Genomic DNA, 22,472 nt, shown 5'->3' with positions numbered 1-22,472 from the left:
TTGGTGATTCTCGCAGTATTTCAGATTTTTTCATTATTTGTTGTGATGGTCAGTGATCCTCGATGTTACTGTTGTAATTGTTTGGGGGCACCGCAAACCATGTCCACATAAGCCAGCAAACAATTGATAAACGTGTCTTCTGACTGCTCCAGCTGTTCTCCACTTCTCTTGGTTTCCTCAGGCTTCCTTATTCTCTGAGACACAACATTATTGCAACAGGTGCTAATGTGGAACTGCAGGTTATCCAGAAGATCCAGCTAAGATCATTAATTAAGGTGGATACACTAAACAACAGATTTTCAGTGTAGATGAGACAGCATTCTATTCGAAGAAGATGCCTGCTAGGACTTTCATAGCTAGAGAGAAGTCAGTGCCTGGCTTCAGAGCTTCAAAGGACAGGCTGATTCTCTCGATAGGGGCTGGTGCAGCTGGTGACTTTTTAAGTTGAAGCCAATGCTCATTTACCATTCCAAAAATTCTAGGGCCCTTAAGAATTATGCTAAATCTACTCTGCCTGTACTCTATTGGAAAAGCAAAGCCTGGGTGACAGCTCATCCATTTATAACATGGTTTACTGTATATTTTATGTCTCAACAGTAGATCTCACTCTTGATACCTACTACTGAGAAAAAAAGATTCCTTTCAAAATATTACTGCTTATTGACAATGCACCTGGCCCCTCAAGAGCTCGGATGGAGTTGTACAATGAGATTTTTTTTTTTTTTTTTTTTGTGGTACGCGGGCCTCTCACTGCTGCGGCCTCTCCCATTGCGGAGCGCAGGCTCCGGACGCGCAGGCTCAGCGGCCATGGCTCACGGGCCCAGCCGCTCCGCGGCATGCGGGATCCTCCTGGACCGGGGCACGAACCCACGTCCCCTGCATCAGCAGGCGGACCCTCAACCACTGCGCCACCAGGGAAGCCCACTTTTTTTTGTTTTTTGATGTTTGCTAACACTATCCATTCTGTAACCCATGAATCAAGAAGTAATTTGGGGCACTTCTTGGTGACCCAGTGGCTAAGACTCTGCACTCCCAATGCAGGGGGCCCGGGTTCAATCCCTGGTTATGGAACTAGATCCCACATGCTGAAGTTTAGAGTTCACATGTTGCAACTAAAGGTCCTGCATGCCGCAACTAAAGATCCTGCATGCTGCAACTAAAGATCCCACATGCCACAACTAAAGATCCCCCACGCTGCAGTGAAGATCCCATGTGCCCCAACTAAGATCCGGCACAGCCAAATAAATAAGTAAGTAAATAAATATTTTTTTTTAAAGGAGTAATTTCGACTTTCATGTCTCATTATTTAAGAAATACATTTCTTAAGGCCATAGTTGCCATAGATAGTGATTTCTCTGGATCTGGGCAAAGTAAATTGAAAACCTTCTGGAAAGTATTCACCATTCTTGATGCCATTAAGAACATTTGTGATTCATGGGAGTGGGTCAAAATATTGAACATTAACAGGAATTTGGAAGAAGTTGATTCCAGCCCTCATGGATAACTTTGAGGGTTTCTGGACTTCAGTGGACGAAGTAACTGCAGTTGTTGTGGAAATACCAGATAATTAGGATTAGAAGTAGAGCTGAAGATGTGACTGAATTGCTGCCATCTCATGATAAAAAAAATTTTTTTTTTTTTTTTTTTTTTGGCCACACCACGCTGCACGTGGGATCTTAGTTCCCCAACCAGGGATCGAACCCCACGCCCCCTGCAGTGGAAACATGGAATCTTAACCACTGGACTGCCAGGGAAGTCCTTCATGATAAAATTTTAACAGATGAGGAGTTGCTTCTGTTTTGTTTTTTTTTTTTTTAGGAGTTGCTTCTTAATGGATGAGGAAAGAAAGTGACTTGTTGAGATGGAAACTAGTCCTGGTGAAGATGCTGTGAACGTTGTTGAAATGACAAAGGATTTAGAATATTACAAAAACTTAGTTGATAAAGCAGTGGTAGGGTTTGAGAGGATTGACTTTAATTTTGAAAGATGTTCGAGTGTGGATAAAATGCTATCAAACAGTGTTGCATGCTACAGAGAAATCATCCGTGAGAGAAAGATTCAGTTGATGTGGCAACCTTCATTGCTGTCTTATTTTAAGAAATGGCCACGCCCACCCCAGCCTTCAGCATCCACGACCCTGATCAGTCAGCAGCCATCAGCATGGAGGCAAAACCCTCTACCAGCAAAAGAGTATGATTCACTGAAGGCTCAGATGATGTAGTATTTTTAGCAAAAATATACGTGACTCGCTTTATTGCAGTGGTCTGGATCCACACCCACGATATCGCAGAGGTATGCCTGTATAAGGATAGATTCACCCTGACTCCCCAACAATTATCCCTCAGCAAAGAAAGAATTACCATATTATCTGAGTCGTTACAAAGTCTTTTGTATTACCTGCTGCTTGCTGTTACTTTTTTCACCCAGTTGCTTTTTTGTGTTTTCAACATGTTTTTTTTTTGTTAAAGTCCTAAAAATTTTAACATATCAATAGGTATAGTAACTATTACTAGGGTTATAGCTTAATAATTTGCAAGTATTGAATGTCATAATAACTAAAGATAAAACAATATGTTACTCAGTTATGGAGATAGGCATATGCATTTATGATGTGAATGGAAAAAGAACAGTTGTCCTAATGAAATGCAAATGGATATTTGTTATAAACAGAATTTCCAGTAACAGCATCATGTACTTTTTAAAAGTCTTGTAACTTAAATGACATATATACCAAAATGATGATGATGTGCTATGTAAGCCTATGTTAAATAACTCATGATGGCTTCTGTGATGAAGAAAGCTCTGTTGCTAAAGGTATGTAAATGTAAATGAATTGAACAAAATTGTTTTATGAAATAGGGTAGAAATATAGTATATCTAAATATATTTTATAGAACATTTTAACCGTAAAGATATTGACTTTCACCAAAATTTACAGATTCAGATTGTCTAAAAGCCTTTTCTTTCCTTTTTGGGAAAATTAAAAGTATAGGAAAATTCCTATAAAGTATAGGAGATAACTTTAGTCCATCAGTATACATCCTTGCTTTTATTTCTTAGGACTCTTATTCCCTCCCTTATTTTTCACATTTGTGCGCTGACTTCTCATTTATGTTTTATATATGCCTATCCTGCCTATCTTTAGCTCCTAACACATATTATTGGTGATGAGTTGTATGTACTATATTACTTTGGTCTCTTTGCAGCTCGTTAATATGTATTTTTGAATGTTGCTTTCCTACAGAGAACATTCTACTGTAGATAAAAATGTAAGTACAAATATATGTTTTAGAGTGATATAAAATGCAAATATAAACATAAAAATATCTAGTATTTTTAATGATTATATTTGTATTAAAATAGTATGTAGATAAAATTCACACTTCTGCAGAAATACGGATAGGCTCAAGTTCCAGTAGTCACTTGTAAACCAGTGCCTTTGGGGAAAATGTATTCTGAGTTTGTTCGAGGTTCTCAGCTGGCCTGCTGAAATCAATTTGACTCCCTATGTAGTGGGAATTCTAGGAAGTTATATTTTGGGTTTTTTTCCTGTGGGCAAGTACGCGTGAATCCTGACATTGGGAGTAGTTTCTTTTTCTTCTGCAGCCCGTCCTCTGAAAGGAGGTATTTACCTGCAGTGCTTAACATCAACCCCCGAAGGGGGGCTGTGACAAGGGCCGAATCCCTAGAGTTAGGGTTGTGACACAAGGGCTTTCCTAAGTCCTTTGGGGGCAGCCTGCATATGAAAACCCTAAGGTTTAAAAACAGTCCTTTTCTTTCTGATCCAGCCTCTTTCTTTACCCCTAAATAATAGTCATTGTCTACAATTTATGGGCAATATTTGGTTACTAAGACCTTCTCCCTCCCTTTTCCCCCAACATTCTCTCTGTTGGCCAGAAGTGAAAGGGGGTACAGATATGAAACTGAATTCTGCACTTTGCAGGAATTAGCTTATGCATTTATCTTTTTTGTGAATAAGGCAGAAGGGATTTTCCATCCAGATGAGGAAGTACAGGTGTTCCCACAGCTTCAGGTATACCAGTAGAAAAGCTAGAACCCAGGGCCAATTGGCTATCTCGGTATAGCTTTATGAAGATTGGTTCTTAATTCTTTGCCCGTTTGGCCATTTGTTCCCAGCAGAATAGCCATAGGCCTGATGCATTTGGGGGTAGACTGTGGAAGGAAGACAGTAACCTTGTTATCGCTGTCTAGTTTTTCTTCTGAAAAAGTTTTAAGAAAAGTTAATCTGGATGTTATTGATGGATGGAATTTATAATTTAGGACAGGATTAGTATCTGTGGTTCCCTGTCCCATCCCAAGGGCATAAGGCATACTGCTTTCAAATTCTGCTAATTTTTGTTTTCATTTACCAGACTTTTTTGGCTATCATTTTATTTTTACTTCCTTTTCTATTACGTGTTGACAGAGCAGACAGGACTTTAAAGCTAAGAAAAATTTAAGTTCAGTTTTTCTGTCTAAATATCTCAGTGACTGTTTATGTTGTAGCTCGGTAAAAGCACCAACTACCTTGGTAGTTGGCAGCATTCAGTGATCCCAAGCCACACAAGGAGAGAAGCTTGGACTTAAAAGGAATAATCTGAATGAATTTAGTGTTTTGAACTTGGAAGTAAAACTGTTACCCAGTTTTTTCTTATAGCTGGATATCGAACTATGGTTTATCATAAGGCAGCAAAGAAAGGCCTCAGGGGAATGACAGTTGTATTTATTAATTACAAATTTATGGCTAAACATTTTGAGGAAAAATATCTAATTAAAGGAGATGTGTAGAAACGTGGCATTCTTTCTATCTGTTTTGAAAGGCTGACCTAAATTTGTTTTTTCACTTCTACGATTCTTTTTTGTTTTTCTTTTCTTTTGGCTGTGCCACATGGCTTGTGGGATCTTAGCTCCCCAACCAGGCATTGAACGCAGGCCCTCAGCTGTGGGAGCATGGAGTCCTAACCAGGGAAGTCCCTTCTACGATTCTCTTAACAGTTAATCTACTATTTTAGAGACAGTGAGGTTCAGTCTTCGTTTTTGCGTCGGAAGTTTTCCTTCATAGTACAGAGAGACCCTCTGCCCCTCGGCCCTAGTTAGTTTCTTTTCATGAAAGTTTCTCAAATAGTTTCTGAAAGCTATTGTTTTTCTCATTTTTCCAGTGATTTCTGTGGAACCAGTGGAATTTTCCATGATAATCCCAAACCAATGCTTTCTGTGTAAATTGATAGACTTTCTCACTGAAAGGGAAGAGCAATTACTGGCCTGTTTGCTAGCAGTTACTTTGCTTCATAGTTGGATGAAACTGGGGATGTTGGCGATTATAGATTTGTACTTGGCATATATGAGGGGGAAGTGCTTGATGATCTCTTGTTTAGTGATGATATCTTACTGGTGAGAGAAGAAAATAGACTTTGATTTAGAGCAGGTATCAATAAACTGCGGCCCATGTAGTTTTTGTATGGCCCATGAGCAAAGTTAGGATGGTTTTAACAGTTTTTAGTGGTTGGAAAAAAATCAAAAGAAGAGTAATACTTCATGCTATGTAAAAATTAAATGAATTTCAAATTTCAGTGTCTACAAAGTGTCCATAGAGTTTTATTGGAAAACAGCATGTTCATGTTCACATTCATGTATGCTGCCTATAGCTGCTTTCAGACTACATCAGCAGAGTTGAGTGGTTATGACAGAGCATATGACCTGCAAACTGTGAAATATTTTTGTTTCAAAGAGAAAAAGTCTGCCAACCCCTGATTTAGAGACAATTAGGTATCATGATGAAGAGCAAGGACTCTGGAGCCAAACTGCTCCTTAACGTCTCATTCTGAGACCTTGAGCAAGTTACATACCTCTTTGTGTCTCAGTTTCTAAATTTGTAAAATGAGAAGAATGATAGTGCTGACTTCATGAGGTGATCATGAGGGTTAAATGAGTTAATGTACATAAAGCACTTAGAAACGTGCCTAGCACGTGGTGTTCACTAAGTGTTAGATGTTAGTTGATACCTAAGTATGTTAGTTGGCACTAAGTATTGTAACATGAACTGGAAAAGATGCAGTGAAATCAGTTCTAATTGAGAACAGCTACAAATATATTAAGGAAGGATACGCATTTGTTAACAGTATGCTTCAGATCTCGACTCAGTGGTGTAGAAAATAGAGGACATTAAGATTCCACCACAAAGCATAGACAGTGAACATAATGTCTTTACATTGCTGCACAATGAAATGAGCATTGTATAAAAGATAACTTTTCCGCCATGCAGTGTGCCTGCCATAGGGGAGAATTATTCACTTGAGTTTTGAAATAAAATGTAAGATAAGATAAATGTAAGATAAATTTACTTCAATGGCACTGTTAATTCTGGTATGACCATTTCTGTGATTCCAAGTGGCTTTCTCAAGAGTCCTATCAGAAATATGTTTGGCGTCTTGAATAGCTTGAACCTATCACTCCTGGGTGAAATAACACAACTTTTTTTTTTTTTTTTTTTTTTTTTTTGTGGTATGCGGGCCTCTCACTGTTGTGGCCTCTCCCGTTGCGGGGCACAGGCTCCAGATGCGCAGGCTCAGCGGCCATGGCTCACGGGCCCAGCTGCTCCGCGGCATGTGGGATCTTCCCGGACCGGGGCACGAACCCGTATCCCCTGCATTGGCAGGCAGATTCTCAACCACTGCGCCACCAGGGAAGCCCCAACACAACTTTTTAACGTTCAGGATAAACTGTCAGAATTTAAGAAGTGGTGTAAATGGCTCAGTCTCCTAGCTTGTTTCTCAACATTTGACTTTCTTTCCTCACCAAAGAGAAAAGAGTGAAACATTTGTCCGTCTAAATTTTAAAATTGTAGTAAAAAACACATAACATAAAATTTACCATTTTAACACATTTTTAAGTGTTCTGTTCAGTAGTGCTCAGTATATTTACATTGTTGTGGAATGGATTTCCAGGACCTTTTCAAAAACTGAAACTCTACATCCATTAAACAACAACTCTTCACTCTCTCTCCCACCAGCCCATGGCAGCCATCATTCTGCTCTCGATTTTTATGAATTTGACTACTTTAGATACCTCATATAAGTGGAATCATCCAGTATTTTGCCTTTTTGTTACTGGCTTATTTCACTTAGCATACTGTTCTCAAGGTTCATCCATGCAGCAGCATGCGACAAGAGTTCATTCCTTTTAATGGTGAATAATGCATCATACATATAGACCACATTTTGTTTATCTATTCATCCATTCATAGACACTGCGTTGCTTCCATCTCTTGGCTATTGTGCATAATGCTGCTGTGTACATGAATGTCCAGATATCTTTTTGAGATCTGCAGTTTATTCAAGATTCTATTTATTCTTTTGAATAGATACCCAGAAGTGGAATTGCTAGATCATATGGTAATTCTATTTTTAATATTTTTGAGGGACCACCATACTGTTTTCATAGAGGCTGCATCATTTTTCTTTCCCACCAACAGCATACAGAGGTTCCAATTTCTCCACACCCATGCCAAACACTTGTTATTTTCTGTCCTTTTTTTTTTTCTGGTTAATTGATTGTAGCCATCCTAATGGGTATGTGGTAATATTTAATTGTAGTTTTCATTTACATTTCTATTCATCCAACTTCTAAGAGGGATGATCTTATGTAAAGTATCTAACTGTTCTTAGTAAGGAGGCTTACTACAATTTTGGGGACTATGTTTGATCTGAATATCTAGAGCTCTCTGACCGCTGTTAACACTTCCTGCCATTCAGGGATGTATAATTGAGAGTTAAGATTTTTTTTTAACTTTTTGCAAATAAGGAGTAAGGTGACAAATGGCCTTGATGTGGAACCTGACCTATTGATAAGGCATCCATTAATGAGAAGAATGTAGATCATGTCTTTGTAAAAGATGAAAGCTAATATACTCTTTTTCTAATATGAAAACCTTTTTATCACTATTAAAATTTTAGCTCTTTTTTCTAACTAAAAGAAATACATGCTTATTACCAAAAAATCAAGAAAATACAGTAAAACGTAAGTTTACATTTGGAATACAACACATATGTACAGTTAATGTTGCTGCATGTAGCTGTAGTTTTTACTGTTATATTCCATTGGTAACTAGTCTGCCATTTTCCATTTTCCTGTTGATTTTCAATGGAGGTTCCCCCCCCATGCCACCAGTTTTTGGTAAAAGTTTTATGCTGCAAGTGTAAGAGTTTCTTTCATTTTTATGCTTATGAGAGAAATTGCTGGATCTTGGATGATGCATCTATCAATTTATATTTCTACTAGCAGTTTATAAGAGGTCTGGTGGTCCATACTTAATTTTGTCTGATTTCTTAATTTTTGTTCATTAAGATGTGTGTTAATGGTATATTGTTGAGGTTTTACATTGTATTTTGCTCATTACTGATGAAGTTGAACATGTTTTCATGTTGTTTTTATTGGCTATTTATATTTTTTTGTGTAAGTTCTATTGTCCTTTATTTTCATTGGTCTGCCTCTTTGTTATTGATTTTGAAGGAATTCTTTATATAATATATATATTATATATATATACACATACATATATAAATATATACATATTCCTATATACAGTGATACATGTTTTTAAATTAATTAATTAATTTCATGGAAAGTCATTTTATTTTAAATACAGCACTGTGTACATGTCAATCCCAAACTCCCAATCTATCCCTCCACCCCACTCTTCCCCCCCTGGTAACCATACATTTGTTTTCTAAGTCTGTGAGTTTGTTTCTGTTTTGTAAGTAGGTTCATTTGTATCATTTTTTTTTTTAAATTCAGCATATAAGTGATATATGATATTTGTCTTTCTCTGTCTGACTTCACTTAGTACAATAACCTCCAGGTCCACCCATGTTGCTGCAAACGGTATTATTTCATTCTTTTTAACGGCTGAGTAATACTGTATATATGTACAATATTACTTGTATATATGTACCACATCTTTATCCATTCATCTGTAGATGGACATTTAGGCTGCTTCTATGTCTTGGCTATTGTAAACAGTGCTGCAGTGAACATTGGGGTGCATGTATTTTTCCGAACTATGGTTTTCTAGAGATACATGCTCAGGAGTGGGATTGCTGGATCATTCGGTAGCTCTGTTTTTAGTCCAGAAATGAGGGTGTTGAACTAAATGATCTCCAAGAATTCCAGTTCTTAAGTGAACATATCATATGGAAATCAGCATCATGCAGAACTTTTATAAATATTCTAAGCAGTGTATGTGTTTGTATGTATTTATGTGCGTGTTTACTTTGAAATTTTTGTCAATTTGTGTGTGTGTGTTTCTGTTTGGAAAAAATTTTTCAGGGAACTGTTTTTTTTGCAATGAATGTTAGATTTATTAAAGCTGTAAACTTCACCTTCTCAAGCGATTTGAGGATATCTTTCCAAGTAAATTTACAGCCATGTTCTCAGATTACTGAGGTGGAACCTTATGAAAACATGTGAAATCTAGAGCTGTAAACACCTGGGATGATTTTTTTCTCATGAAAAGGGGCATAACTTGAGCCTAGTTTTATAGGCTCTGCTAGCAGTGACTCTGAGTCATGCCTTCCAAGTGGGGTGTTCTCCAGCCTGCCGGCCCCGGACTCATGTCCACATCACTGAATCCTCAGGTATGATGGGTGTGCAGTCTCCACGCCCAGGATGCTTCTGACTTATTTCAGTAAATCTATTTATTGCTTGATTCTGTTCTGTATTCTTTTATTCGTTTTATTTGGCAGGTTACAATTTTTCAGTATTTTAAGCATTTAAGTATTTTAAAATAAAACATTTGGATTTTGAATGTCCTCCATGTCTTATCTGGTTTTATAGTCATAGTTCTAAGGTTATTCTCATAACAGTTTTAACTTGGGATTTTCTAGAACACAAAGAAAGTTTATATCCTAAAAAAAAGTTACAGGGAGCACATAAACAGGGATTATATGTATTTGGATCACAACCCTGTCTTATTCACATATTATGTAATGTGATACCTTAACTCTCTACTTGTATTATAAGCTTTTTGGCATGGACTCCAGTGGACATGTATTGTAAGCCACATATGTAATTTAAAATTTTTCTAGTAGCTACATTAAAAATAAAAGTAACAGATGAAATTAACTTTAATAATAGATTGTATTTACCCCAATATAATCTAAATATATTTCAACGTGTAATCAGTATAAAAATTGAGATATTTTGCATTCTTCTTTACATACTGAATTTTCAAAATCCCGTGTTATTCTATTCTTAGTGCACATCTCAATTCAGGCTAACCACATTTCAAGCACTCAATAGCCACATGTAACAAGTGGCTACTGTATTGGGTGGTGCTGCCTTATACTTTTACAACTTAGTGCTAGGAACACAATTGTTGCTTTGTGTGAGAATGTGTGTTTATTATTTTAGTTACAGATTTCTCTAATTGAATAAAGTGTAAAATATTTTAAAATTCCTATCTTTATTTTCTTTCTCTTTAAGGCCCTTCCTTCTTCCATGATTATAGTAGCAGTCTATTGTCCTGTGATAGCTGCTGTTTTCATTGTTCTGAAGATGGTCAACTATCGACTCCACAGAGCACTTGATGCTGGAGAGATTGTAGATAGGAACACAAATGATTTCACAGATCAGCGAGCCAGAGCTGAGCAAGGCAACTGTTCAACAAGGAGAAAAGACAGCAATGGCCCAAGGTAAGGAAACCCATGCCACTCAGTTTGTAATGATGTACAGTGATGCATGTGTACAATGATGTGATTATTGTGTCATGCCTGTTCTGTTTACCTGGTTTTAAGGCAGTGGTAGATCTTACCACTATTGATACAATGACAAGTGTGATTGTCATATTAGACCACAGCAAAGCTGACTGGCTATCTGGGGATAAATCAGTATCCTTGGCCGTGTTAATAAATAACATGTTAGAACAATAATAGTCATAATAGTGTAATAGTTATTCATACCAAAGACCAAAGCCAACGGAAAACAGGTTAGAGAAATAAAAAAAAATGGCTTTATAAATCCAAGCATTTATTTATTTATTTATTTATTTTTGCTGTACGCGGGCCTCTCACCGTTGTGGCCCTTCCCGTTGCGGAGCACAGGCTCCGGACACGCAGGCTCAGCGGCCATGGCTCACGGGCCCAGCTGCTCCACGGCATGTGGGATCTTCCCATACCGGGGCACGAACCCGCGTCCCCTGCATTGGCAGGCGGACTCTCAACCACTGCGCCACCAGGGAAGCCCTAAGCATTTACTTTTATACATATAAATAAAATGTGTATATATATCTTAAGCAAACTGTGATAATATTTTACTTGACATTTATAATCTATAGTTTTCATTTTATCCATTGAAACTTGTTTTCAATTTTATATTCTCACCTTAGAAACTTAGCTATTCCTTCCCTAGATCTTAGCATGACTGATTTCCTAGGATTCAACTGTGTAGCTGTCACCCCTTCCTGGAGGCTTTCCTGGAGCCTGTCTCAGCTAAAATATTCCCCCTACGGCCCTCAGTCACATTCTATCCCATTACCTTGGCCTCACCTACTTTCTCTTTCTGACAGAGGAATTTAGTTAATCATAGTCAAAAGGTTATAGTGACTTTATAGAAATAATAGTTGTCCCTAATATAACTTTTAAACAGTTGCTAATGAGCACTTGACATTTTTAAGCTCATACAGTCCTCAAAAACAATTCTGTGAGATGGTTGCTGTTATTATCCCTGATTTGCAGATGTGGAAAGTAAGGTGAGAAAGATCAAAATAATCTAGGCTGTCAAGCTCTGGAGGCGAAGCCATGCTTTTAACCACTATGCCATGTTTCCAGTCAGTATAATATGAAATATTTCAGGTTCAAGATATAAATAATATCACTAAAAGTGGGTACTCAATATCTATTAAGACAGGTAATGTTTCTGTATATTCTCCAGTGCACTGAAAGCCTTTATCCTTTTTCAGTTACATTTTCCTCCATCCCTAACATGATTACCCTGTTTGTTCATTGTATTTTACCTTATAATAATTTTGTTAATAGCATAAATCACTATCTGAAATTATCTTACTTAATCATTTGTTTGCATTTATAAGTTTTTTGAAAGCAGGGCCTTGTTTTTCTTGCAAACGATTATATTCCCAGGTTCTAGAACAGTGACTTGCACTGATAGGTACTCAGGAAATATTTTGAACTACTGAAAATATTTTTTCTGTAATAGTATTTTTTGTTTGTTTTTTTTTTATACAGCAGGTTCTTATTAGTCATCAATTTTATACACATCAGTGTATACATGTCAATTCCAATCGCTCAATTCAGCACATCACCATACCCACCCCCACTGTGGTTTAACCCCCTTGGTGTCCATACATTTGTTCTCTACATCTGTGTCTCAACTTCTGCCCTGCAAACCGGCTCATCTGTACCATTTTTCTAGGTTCCACATACATGCGTTAATATACGGTATTTGTTTTTCTCTTTGTGACTTACTTCACTCTGTATGACAGTCTCTAGATCCATCCGTGTGTTAACAAATGACTCAATTTCATTCCTTTTTATGGCTGAGTAATATTCCATTGTATATATGTACCACATCTTCTTTATCCATTCGTCTGTTGATAGGCATTTAGGTTGCTTCCATGACCTGGCTATTGTAAATAGTGCTGCAGTGAACATTGGGGTGCATGTGTCTATTTGAATTACAGTTTCCTCTGGGTATTTGCCCAGTAGTGGGATTGCTGGATCATATGGTAATTCTATTTTTAGCTTTTTAAGGACCCTCCATACTGTTCTCCATAGTCGCTGTATCAATTTACATTGCCACCAACAGTGCAAGAGGGTTCCCTTTTCTCCACACCCTCTCCAGCATTTGTTGTTTGTAGATTTTCTGATGATGTCCATTCTAACTGGTGTGAGGTGATATTTCATTGTAGTTTTGATTTGCATTTCTCTAATAATTAGTGACGTTGAGCAGCTTTTCATGTGTTTCTTGGCCACCTGTATGTCTTCTTTGGAGAAGTGTCTATTTAGGTCTTCTGCCCATTTTTGGATTGGGTTGTTTGTTTCTTTAATATTGAGCTGCATGAGCAGTTTATATATTTTAGAGATTAATCCTTTGTTGATTCATTTGCAAATATTTTCTCCCATTCTGAGGGTTGTCTTTTCGTCTTGTTTATGGTTTCCTTTGCTGTGCAAAAGCTTTGAAGTGTCATTAGGTCCCATTTGTTTATTTTTGTTTTTATTTCCATTACTCTAGGAGGTGGATCAAAAAAGATCTTGTTGCGATTTATGTCAAAGAGTGTTCTTCCTATGTTTTACTCTAAGAGTTTTATAGTGTCCAGTCTTACGTTTAGGTCTCGAATCCATTTTGAGTTTATTTTTGTGTATGGTGTTAGGGAGTGTTCTAATTTTGTTCTTTTACATATAGCTGTCCAGTTTTCCCAGCACCACTTATTGAAGAGACTGTCTTTTCTCCATCGTATATCTTTGCCTCCTTTGTCATAGATTAGTTGACCACAGGTGCGTGGGTTTATCTCTGGGCTTTCTATCTTGTTCCATTGATCTACATTTCTGTTTTTGTGCCAGTACCATATTGTCTCGATTACTGTAGCTTTGTAGTATAGTCTGAAGTCAGGGAGTCTGATTCCTCCAGCTCCGTTTTTTTCCCTCAAGACTGCTTTGGCTATTCGGGGTCTTTTGTGTCTCCATACAAATTTTAAGATTATTGTTCTAGTTCCATAAAAAATGCCATTGGTAATTTGATAGGGATTGCATTGAATCTGTAGATTGCTTTGGGTAGTATAGTCATTTTCACAGTATTGATGCTTCCAATCCAAGAACATGATGTATCTTTCCATTTGTTGGTATCATCTTTAATTTCTTTCATCAGTGTCTTATAGTTTTCTGCATACAGGTCTTTTGTCTCCCTTCGTAGGGAGACAAAAGACCTACCTAGGGAGACAAAAGGTATGTAAAATACCTACAGTTCCTAGGTATTTTATTCTTTTTGTTGCAGTGGTAAATGAAAGTGTTTCCTTAATTTCTCTTTTCAGATTTTTCATCATTAGTATATGGGAATGCAAGAGATTTCTGTGCATTAATTTTGTATCCTGCAACTTTACCAAATTCATTGATTAGCTCTAGTAGTTTTCTGGTGACATTTTTAGGATTCTCTAGTATAGAATCATGTCATCTGCAAACAATGACAGTTTTACTTCTTCTTTTCCAATTTGTATTCCTTTTATTTCTTTTTCTTCTCTGATTGCCATGGCTAGGACTTCCAAAACTATGTTGAATAATAGTGGTGAGAGTGGACATCCTTGTCTTGTTCCTGATCGTAGAGGAAATGCTTTCAATTTTTCACCATTGAAAATGATGTTTGCTGTGGGTTGTTCGTATATGGCCTTTATTATGTTGAGGTAGGTTCCCTCTGTGCCCACTTTCTGGAGAGTTATTTATCATAAATCGTTGTTTAATTTTGTCAAAAGCTTTTTCTGCATCTGTTGAGATGATCATATGGTTTTTATTCTTCAATTTGTTAATATGGTGTATCACATTGATTGATTTGTGTATATTGAAGAATCCTTGTATCCCTGGGATAAATCCCACTTGATCATGGTGTATGATCCTTTTAATGTGTTGTTGGATTCCGTTTGCTAGTGTTTTGTTGTGGATTTTTGCATCTATGTTCATCAGTGATATTGGCCTGTAATTTTCTTTTTTTGTAGTATCTTTGTCTGGTTATGATATCAGGGTGATGGTGGCCTCATAGAATGAGTTTGGGAGTGTTCCTTCCTCTGCAATTTTTTGGAAGAGTTTGAGAAGGATGGGTGTTAGCTCTTCTCTGAATGTTTGATAGAATTCACCTGTGAAGCCATTTGGTCCTGGACTTCTGTTTGTTGGAAGAATTTTAATCACAGTTAATTTCATTACTTGTGATTGGTCTGTTCATATTTTCTATTTCTTCCTGGTTCAGTCTTGGAAGTTTATACTTTTCTAAGAATTTGTCCATTTCTTCCAGGTTGTCCATTTTATTGGCATAGAGTTGCTTGTAGTAGTCTCTTAGGATGCTTTGTATTTCTACAGTGTCTGTTTTAACTTCTCCTTTTTCATTTCTAATTTTATTGATTTGAGTCCTCTCTCTCTTTTTCTTGATGAGTCTGGCTAATGGCTTATCAATTTTGTTTACCTTCTCAAAGAACCAGCTTTTAGTTTTATTGATCTTTGCTATTGTTTTCTTTGTTTCTATTTCATTTATTTCTGCTCTGATCTTTATGATTTCTTTCCTTCTGCTAACTTTGAGTTTTGTTTGTCCTTTCTCCAGTTCCTTTAGGTGTAAGGTTAGATTGTTTGAGATTTTTCTTGTTTCTTGAGGTAGGCTTGTATAGCTATAAACTTCCCTCTTAGAACTGCTTTTGCTGCATCTCATAGGTTTTGGATTGTCGTGTTTTCATTGTCATTTGTCTCTAGGTATTTTTTGATTTCCTCTTTGATTTCTTCAGTGATCTCTTCGTTATTTAGTAGTGTATTGTTTAGCCTCCATGTGTTTGTGTTTTTTACGTTTTTTCCCTGTAATTCACTTCTAATCTCATAGGTTGTGGTCAGAAAAGATTCTTGATATGATATCAGTTTTCCTAAGTTTACTAAGGCTGGATTTGTGACCCAAGATGTGATCTATCCTGGAGAATGTTCTGTGCGCACTTGAGAAGAAAGTGTAATCTGCTGTTTTTGGCTGGAATGTCCTATAAATATCGATTAAATTTATCTGGTCTGTTGTGTCATTTAAAACTTGTGTTTACTCATGAATTTTCTGTTTGGATGGTCTGTCCATTGGTGTAAGTGAGGTGTTAAAGTTCCCCACTATTATTGTGTTACTGTCGATTTCCTCCTTTAGAGTTGTTAGCAGTTGCCGTAACTATGGAGGTGCTCCTATGTTGGGTGCATATAGTTTTATAATTGTTATATCTTCTTCTTGGATTGATCCCTTGATCATTATGTAGTGTCCTTCCTGTCTCTTGTAGCATTCTTTATTTTAAAGTCTGTTTTATCTGATATGAGTACTGGTATTCCAGCTTTCATTTGATTTCCATTTGCATGGAATATCCTTTTCCATCCCCTCACTTTCAGTCTCTATGTGTCCCTAGGTCTGAAGTGGGTCTCTTGTAGACAGCATATATATGGGTCTTGTTTTTTTAAAAAAATATTTATTTATTTATTTATTTTCCCGATCGAGTCTTAGTTGCGGCATGCAGGATCTTAGTTCCGGCCCACAGGCTTCTCTCTAGCTGGCGCACAGGCTCACTCACCCCGTGGCAAGCGGGATCTTAGTTCCCCAACCAGGGATCGAACCCATGTTCCCGGCACTGGAAGGTGGATTCTTAACCACCGGACCACCAGGGAAGTACCCTGGGTCTTGTTTTTGTATCCATTCAGCAAGCCTGTGTCTTTTGGTTGGAGCATTTAATCCATTCACGTTTAAGGTAATTATCAATATGTATGTTCCTATGACCATTTTCTTAATTGTTTTGGGTTTGTTTTTGTAGGTCCTTTTCTTCTCTTGTGTTTCCCACTTAGAGAAGTTCCTTTAGCATTTGTTGTAGAGCTGGTTTGGTGGTGCTGAATTCTCTTAGCTTTTGCTTGTCTGTAAACCTTTTGATTTCTCCATCGAATCTGAATGAGATCCTTGCCAGGTAGAGTAATCTTGGTTGTAAGTTCTTCCCTTTCGTCACTTTAAGTATATCATGCCACTCTCTTCTGGCATGTAGAGTTTCTGCTGAGAACTCAGCTGTTAACCTTATGGGAGTTCCTTTGTATGTTATTTGTCGTTTTTCCCTTGCTGCTTTCAATAATTTTTCCTTGTCTTTAATTTTTGCCAATTTGATTACTTTGTGTCTCGGCATGTTTCTCCTTGGGTTTATCCTGTATGGGACTCTGCACTTCCTGGACTTGGGTGGCTATTTCCTTTCCCATGTTGGGGAAGTTTTCAACTACAATCTCTTCAAATATTTTCTCTGATCCTTTCTTTCTCTCTTCTCCTTCTGGGACCCCTATAATGCGAATGTTGTTGCGTTTAATGTTGTCCCAGAGGTCTCCTGGGCTGTCTTTATTTATTTTCATTCTTTTTTCTTTATTCTATTCTGCAGCAGTGAATTCCACCATTCTGTCTTCCAGGTCACTTATCCGTTCTTCTGCCTCAGTTATTCTGCTATTGATTCCTTCTAGTGTAGTTTTCATTTCAGTTATTGTATTGTTCATCTCTCTTTGTTTGTTTTTTAATTCTTCTAGGTCTTTGTTAAACATTTCTTGCATCTTCTCAGTCTTTGACTCCATTCTTTTTCCGAGGTCCTGGATCATCTTCACTATCATTATTCTGTATTCTTTTTCCTGGAATGTTGCCTATGTCCACTTCATTTAGTTGTTTTTCTGGGGTTTTATCTTGTTCCTTCATCTGGTACATAGCCCTCTGCCTTTTCATCTTGTTTGTCTCTGTGAATGTGGTTTTTGTTCCACAGCCTGCAGGATTGTAGTTCTTCTTGCTTCTGCTGTCTGCCCTCTGGTGGATGAGGCTATCTAACTCTGTGATAGTATTTTTAATGACTACACTGTATTCCATTTTGTGGTTATACAATACCTTAATTTAGCTATCTCGTTTTTAATTATTTCCATTATTTTCTAATTTAAATTTGTGTTAGATCACTGTGATGTTCAAAGTTTAAATGTCTAAATTTTTTATCATGATTTAGCAGAAGTAGAATTACTGGAAAGCTACACCCATTTTCAAGTTTCTGAATATATATTGCCAAATTCTGAAGATTTTTACCTTTTAATTACTGTGATCAGCAGTTTGAGGGCTTCTTTTTTAGCACTTTTGACTACACTATTTAGTATTTTCACAAACCGGTAAATAATTCATTGTTTACTTTTTTCAGTTTTTGGATTACTAGTGAAATGGAACTATTTTTCTTGTGGTGTTCCATTTATATTTGTTATTTTGTGAATTGTATATTTTTCTGTTTGTGGTTAGTTTTTTACTGTTGATTTGGAGAAGATATTTATGAAGGATATCATTTTGTGTCAAATACTTTTCCTCACTTTATGGCATTTTATTTATATATTTGTATGCCACAATTAATTTTTCTGTGATCTGTTTTATTCTATGAAACTTTATTAGTTCTGTCTTTAATATCAAGTTTTGTGAGATAGTTTTCTTTCCCCGTATTATGTAAATATTCACCTGTGTGTACTCTTAGTATTTTTATCATTTTAGTTTTTACTCTTAAATTGTAGTCAATCTGAAAACATTTCTAACTTCTTTTTTTTTTAAGATTTGTTAGTATTGTACCAACAACACTGAGTGAATAATGCATTTTTTCCCCCCAGTAATTTTCAATGTTTGCTTTTTCATGTACCATATTTGTGTTATGTCCGTTTCTGGGCTTTGTTTTCTGCTCCATTGATCTCTCTTTTTGCTTATAACATACTGTTTTTATGGCCTTCTAATATGCTTAATACTTAGTATGAAACCCTCTTCAGTATTTTTCTTTCAGTATTATCTTAGTTATCCTCATGTGTGTACTTAGTTTTTTATGAGTTGTTCCCTTGTAAACACATTCGCCAGAAAATTTCAGTAGAAGTTTGATGATAATTGTGTTAAATTTGGAGAGAACTCAGCCTTTAAAATAGAAAGTCTCACTCAGAGACATGGTATATGTGTGTACATTTTTTAGTGGGTCCTGCATAGGTCTTAAGTCTATTCTTTTTCTGTTAGGAAATGTATACCCTCATTTAGTGGGTAAGCAATCAGAATGTAGATTCTGCACTTAATCTGCCAGGGGCTTGAGTTACTTCCTGATAGTATAACCTTGGGGGAGTTACTAAAGCTTTTTATTCCTTAGCTTCTTCATCTGGATGATGAGACAAATAGTAGTACTGTCTCATAGGATTATTAGAATAAATGAGATCATATATGTAAAGGACTTAGTACCATTTCTGGTATGTGGACGAACTCAGTAATTGCTAGCTCTTATTAGTTCTGTATAATCTTACATATTTTTAATTGCTTCTGTTACTGAATTTTTCTTTTAGTTTTCAAAACATTTTATTGTGAAATATATATATTTCCAAATGGTATATCAATTACATGTATAATTTAGAGAATAATAATCAAGTGAATACTTATCCACCACACAGCTTAAGTAATAAGGACATTATAAAATTACCATACAAGTCTTCATGTATGCCTTTCCTATATCATTCTACCCTTTTCCCTTCAGGAGTGACCTTTATCTTGAATTTTTTGTTAATAATTCCCTTGCTTTATTGTTATATAGTCTTTGTAGATATTCCTAATTAACTTTGTCTACCTTAGGACATCCTAAAGAGAATCATACTGTATGTATTTCTCTGTGAAGGGCTTTTTTTGTGCAGAATATCATATTTTGTAGACTTACCCATGTTGATGCTTTTGGCTATCATTTATGTTTGCTGTTGTATAGTCAACCACTGTAGGAATGGACTACAATTTATCAATTCTTCTGTTGATAGTCATTCAGATTTTTTCAAGTTTTTTTGCTCAGATAACACATTATTATATATGTCTCTTCATACACATGTGAATATCTAGTATATGTAAGCTGGTTCATAGGGTATTTTCACGTTCAGTTTTACTAGGTAATACAAGCTGTTTGCCAAAACAATTGTACCAATGTATACTCTCCCCGTTAGTATGTGAAAGTCCTTATTGTTTCATATCCTCAATCTTTGATTTTGGTAAGTTTTAAGAGTTTGCCATTTTAACAGTTAAGTGTTAGATGTGTCTCATTTTGACTTTAGTTAACCTTTCTGATTACTAATGAGTCTGAGCATCTTATCTCACATATATGGTCCACTTAAGTTTTCTGTTGTTTCCGGTGCCCATTCATTTCTTTTTAATTTTTCTTTGAAGTTCTGTTTTTCTTATTAAGAAAAATGAGTTTTAAAAAATATATTCATTATACTCCTCCTTTATTGGTTATATACATTACAGACATCTTTCTCCAGTTTGTAGCTTGTCATTTTGCTTTTCTTAAGGTTTCTTATGATTATTGTACATTCTTAAATTTAATACACAGTTTATCATTTTTTGGTAATTAACATTTTTGTGCCTTGTTTAAGAAATTATTCCTACACAGATATTAGAAGGATACTCTCAGAAAGATTGTCTTTTTAAAGTTTCATGTTTCTTTTGTTTTCACATTTCAGTGTTGCTGGAAACTATTATGATCTGTTGTAAGGTAGGGATTCAGGATTTGTTTTTTTTTTCTTTATATATAACTGGTTTAATCAGTATTTGTTAAACAGACTATCTTTTCCTTGGTGATCTGCAGTACTCATTTTGTCATAAATTAAGTTTTCATATATGATGGGTATGTTTCTGGGCCCTCTTCTGTTCTGTTGATCTAGTTTATGCCCGTGCAGTTACCACACTATCCTAAGTGCTTTATAACATGACTTTTGATACCTAGTGGGGCAGACCTTGTACCTCGTTCTTTTTCAGGAGTTATTTTGCTACTCTCGGCTCCTTGATCTTTTTTTTTTTTTTAAATAAATTTACTTTATTTATTTATTTTTGGCTGCTTTGGATCTTCATTGCTGTGCGCAGCCTTTCTCTAGTTGTGGTGAGCGGGGACTCCTCTTCGTTGTGATGCTCAGGCTTCTCATTGCGGTGGCTTCTCTTGTTGTGGAACGCGGGCTCTAGGACCACGGGCTTCAGTAGTTGTGGCACGTGGGCTCTAGAGCTCACGCTCACTTGTGGCACACGGGCTTAGTTGCTCCATGGCATGTGGGATCTTCCCAGACGAGGGCTCGAACCCGTGTCCCCTGCATTGGCAGGCCGATTCTTAACCACTGTGCCACCAGGGAAGCCCCTCCTTGATCTTTGATGTAAACTTTAGAGTCTACTGGGAAAAATCTGCAAGAACTTAGGGTTTTTATTGGAATTGCACTGGCTATGTAGATTCCTCTGCTGAGAATTGGTATCTTTACAATATTAAATATCTCCATTTATTTAGTCTTCTTTAATGTCTTTCAGTAAAGATTTATCATTTCTCCATTAAAAGGCTTTCATAGCTTTTATTAAATTTGACAAATTATTTTACAGTTGTTCTGCTATTATATGATTTTTTCTAATTACCTTTTGTTTTTCTCCCTTTAAATGTAGCAGTTTACTTTGTATCCAGCAACCTTATTAAACTCCCGTATTAATGGTAAAACTTTGTCAGTTATTTCTTGATCTTCTGTAAATGATGACAGTTTTATTTCTTCCTTTCTAGACCTTATGCTTCTTGTTTAACTTTTCTTTGGGTATAACTTCTCACACATGATTAAATTGAAATAGTATTGGTGTACATCCTTGTCTTTTTAGGTGTGTTTTTAAGTTTCACCATTAAATAAGGTCTTTGTTGTAGATATTTGCTTTCGACATCTCCTTTCCTCCACTCTCCCACTTGTAAATCTCTGTTCTGAACAGAAATGAACCGGAAAACAGTTACACTTATTTCCAGATCCTGTCACTATGCTTGGTACATTAGAGCTGTCAATTTGTTGCATGAATGAATGAATGTAATAGGACTGACTACTTGTGCTTCTGGTTGTCATGGGCTGTGGCATAGCAGTTCAGAAATGCTTGTTCAATCTTCATCTTAGAGAAAGAGTCAAAGCCATTAAATGTATGTATTATATTTCTGACACTAAATTTTAGAATTTGAATACAATTATTTGGAGACAAACCATATTTTTTTTCCATTTCTCATTCAGTGATGCTTACAGTATTGTAAATTAAGGATCCATTTAAAATATACACAGGTGAATTTTAGGCTAAATTTTCTGAAGATTTATTCTGTTTAGGGACTTTGCCTTTATCTGTTCATACTTTTAGGAACATCGTTGTGATCTAGATTAAATTTGTAAATTTAGTACTGTGCTGGTTCTGTGAAGTTCTAATTAAAGCCTGAGCAGCTTATGATACTGATAATCAACAAATTAATTTGTGAAGTCTCCTTTATAATTCAGAGTAGACCCTTTCTGCTTTTCTGCCTTTCCCTGTACCTGTTTTTATTTTTAAATACAGATGAGGAAATTAAGGCATAAAGGTAGAGATTCCCTGAATTTGGTGTACTGCTTACTGCAGTAGACCACTTTTCTTCTGTGAGAATTGTAAACTACTTACTTTCCAGGTATGTGCTGAAATTTCCATTGCTGAAAATCTGCAAGTCTTGCTAATAAAGAAAATTCCTACTCGGTCAATTTATATGTTAGGACACCAACAGCTGACTAAAAGGTCTGCTTCTGAATTTGTAGAGAAGAGAACGGTACAGTACGTTTGCAAGAGGATATATTTTTTCTATAAAAGGAGCTGTTTGTTTTTTCCTTTATCTTTTTTCTCCCTTAATATCTCCTTCCCACTCAATGTTGACCATTGAGCATTAGTTCTAGATTATTGTTTTCTCC

General features: G+C 36.2%; 1 protein-coding gene across 7 annotated transcripts in view; it reads left to right on the top strand.

The window, feature by feature from the left end:
* Positions 1–22,472, top strand: part of PCNX1 (pecanex 1) — a 173,033-nt gene that overhangs the window by 18,799 nt on the left and 131,762 nt on the right. For 6 of the 7 annotated variants that reach the window (XM_067028238.1, XM_059055752.2, XM_059055751.2 and 3 more), the window contains one exon: positions 10,480–10,688. In XM_067028238.1, the coding sequence (XP_066884339.1) occupies positions 10,495–10,688 (194 nt within the window). In that variant the 5' untranslated portion in view covers positions 10,480–10,494. Of the gene's footprint in view, positions 1–2,223; positions 2,293–10,479; positions 10,689–22,472 lie in introns of those variants that run through there. The other variant, XM_067028239.1, reaches the window with a different exon arrangement.

Source organism: Kogia breviceps, chromosome 3 (genome assembly GCF_026419965.1).
Source record: "Kogia breviceps isolate mKogBre1 chromosome 3, mKogBre1 haplotype 1, whole genome shotgun sequence".
Taxonomy (NCBI): Eukaryota; Metazoa; Chordata; class Mammalia; order Artiodactyla; family Physeteridae; genus Kogia; species Kogia breviceps.
This window is presented reverse-complemented; position numbering and strand designations above follow the sequence as displayed.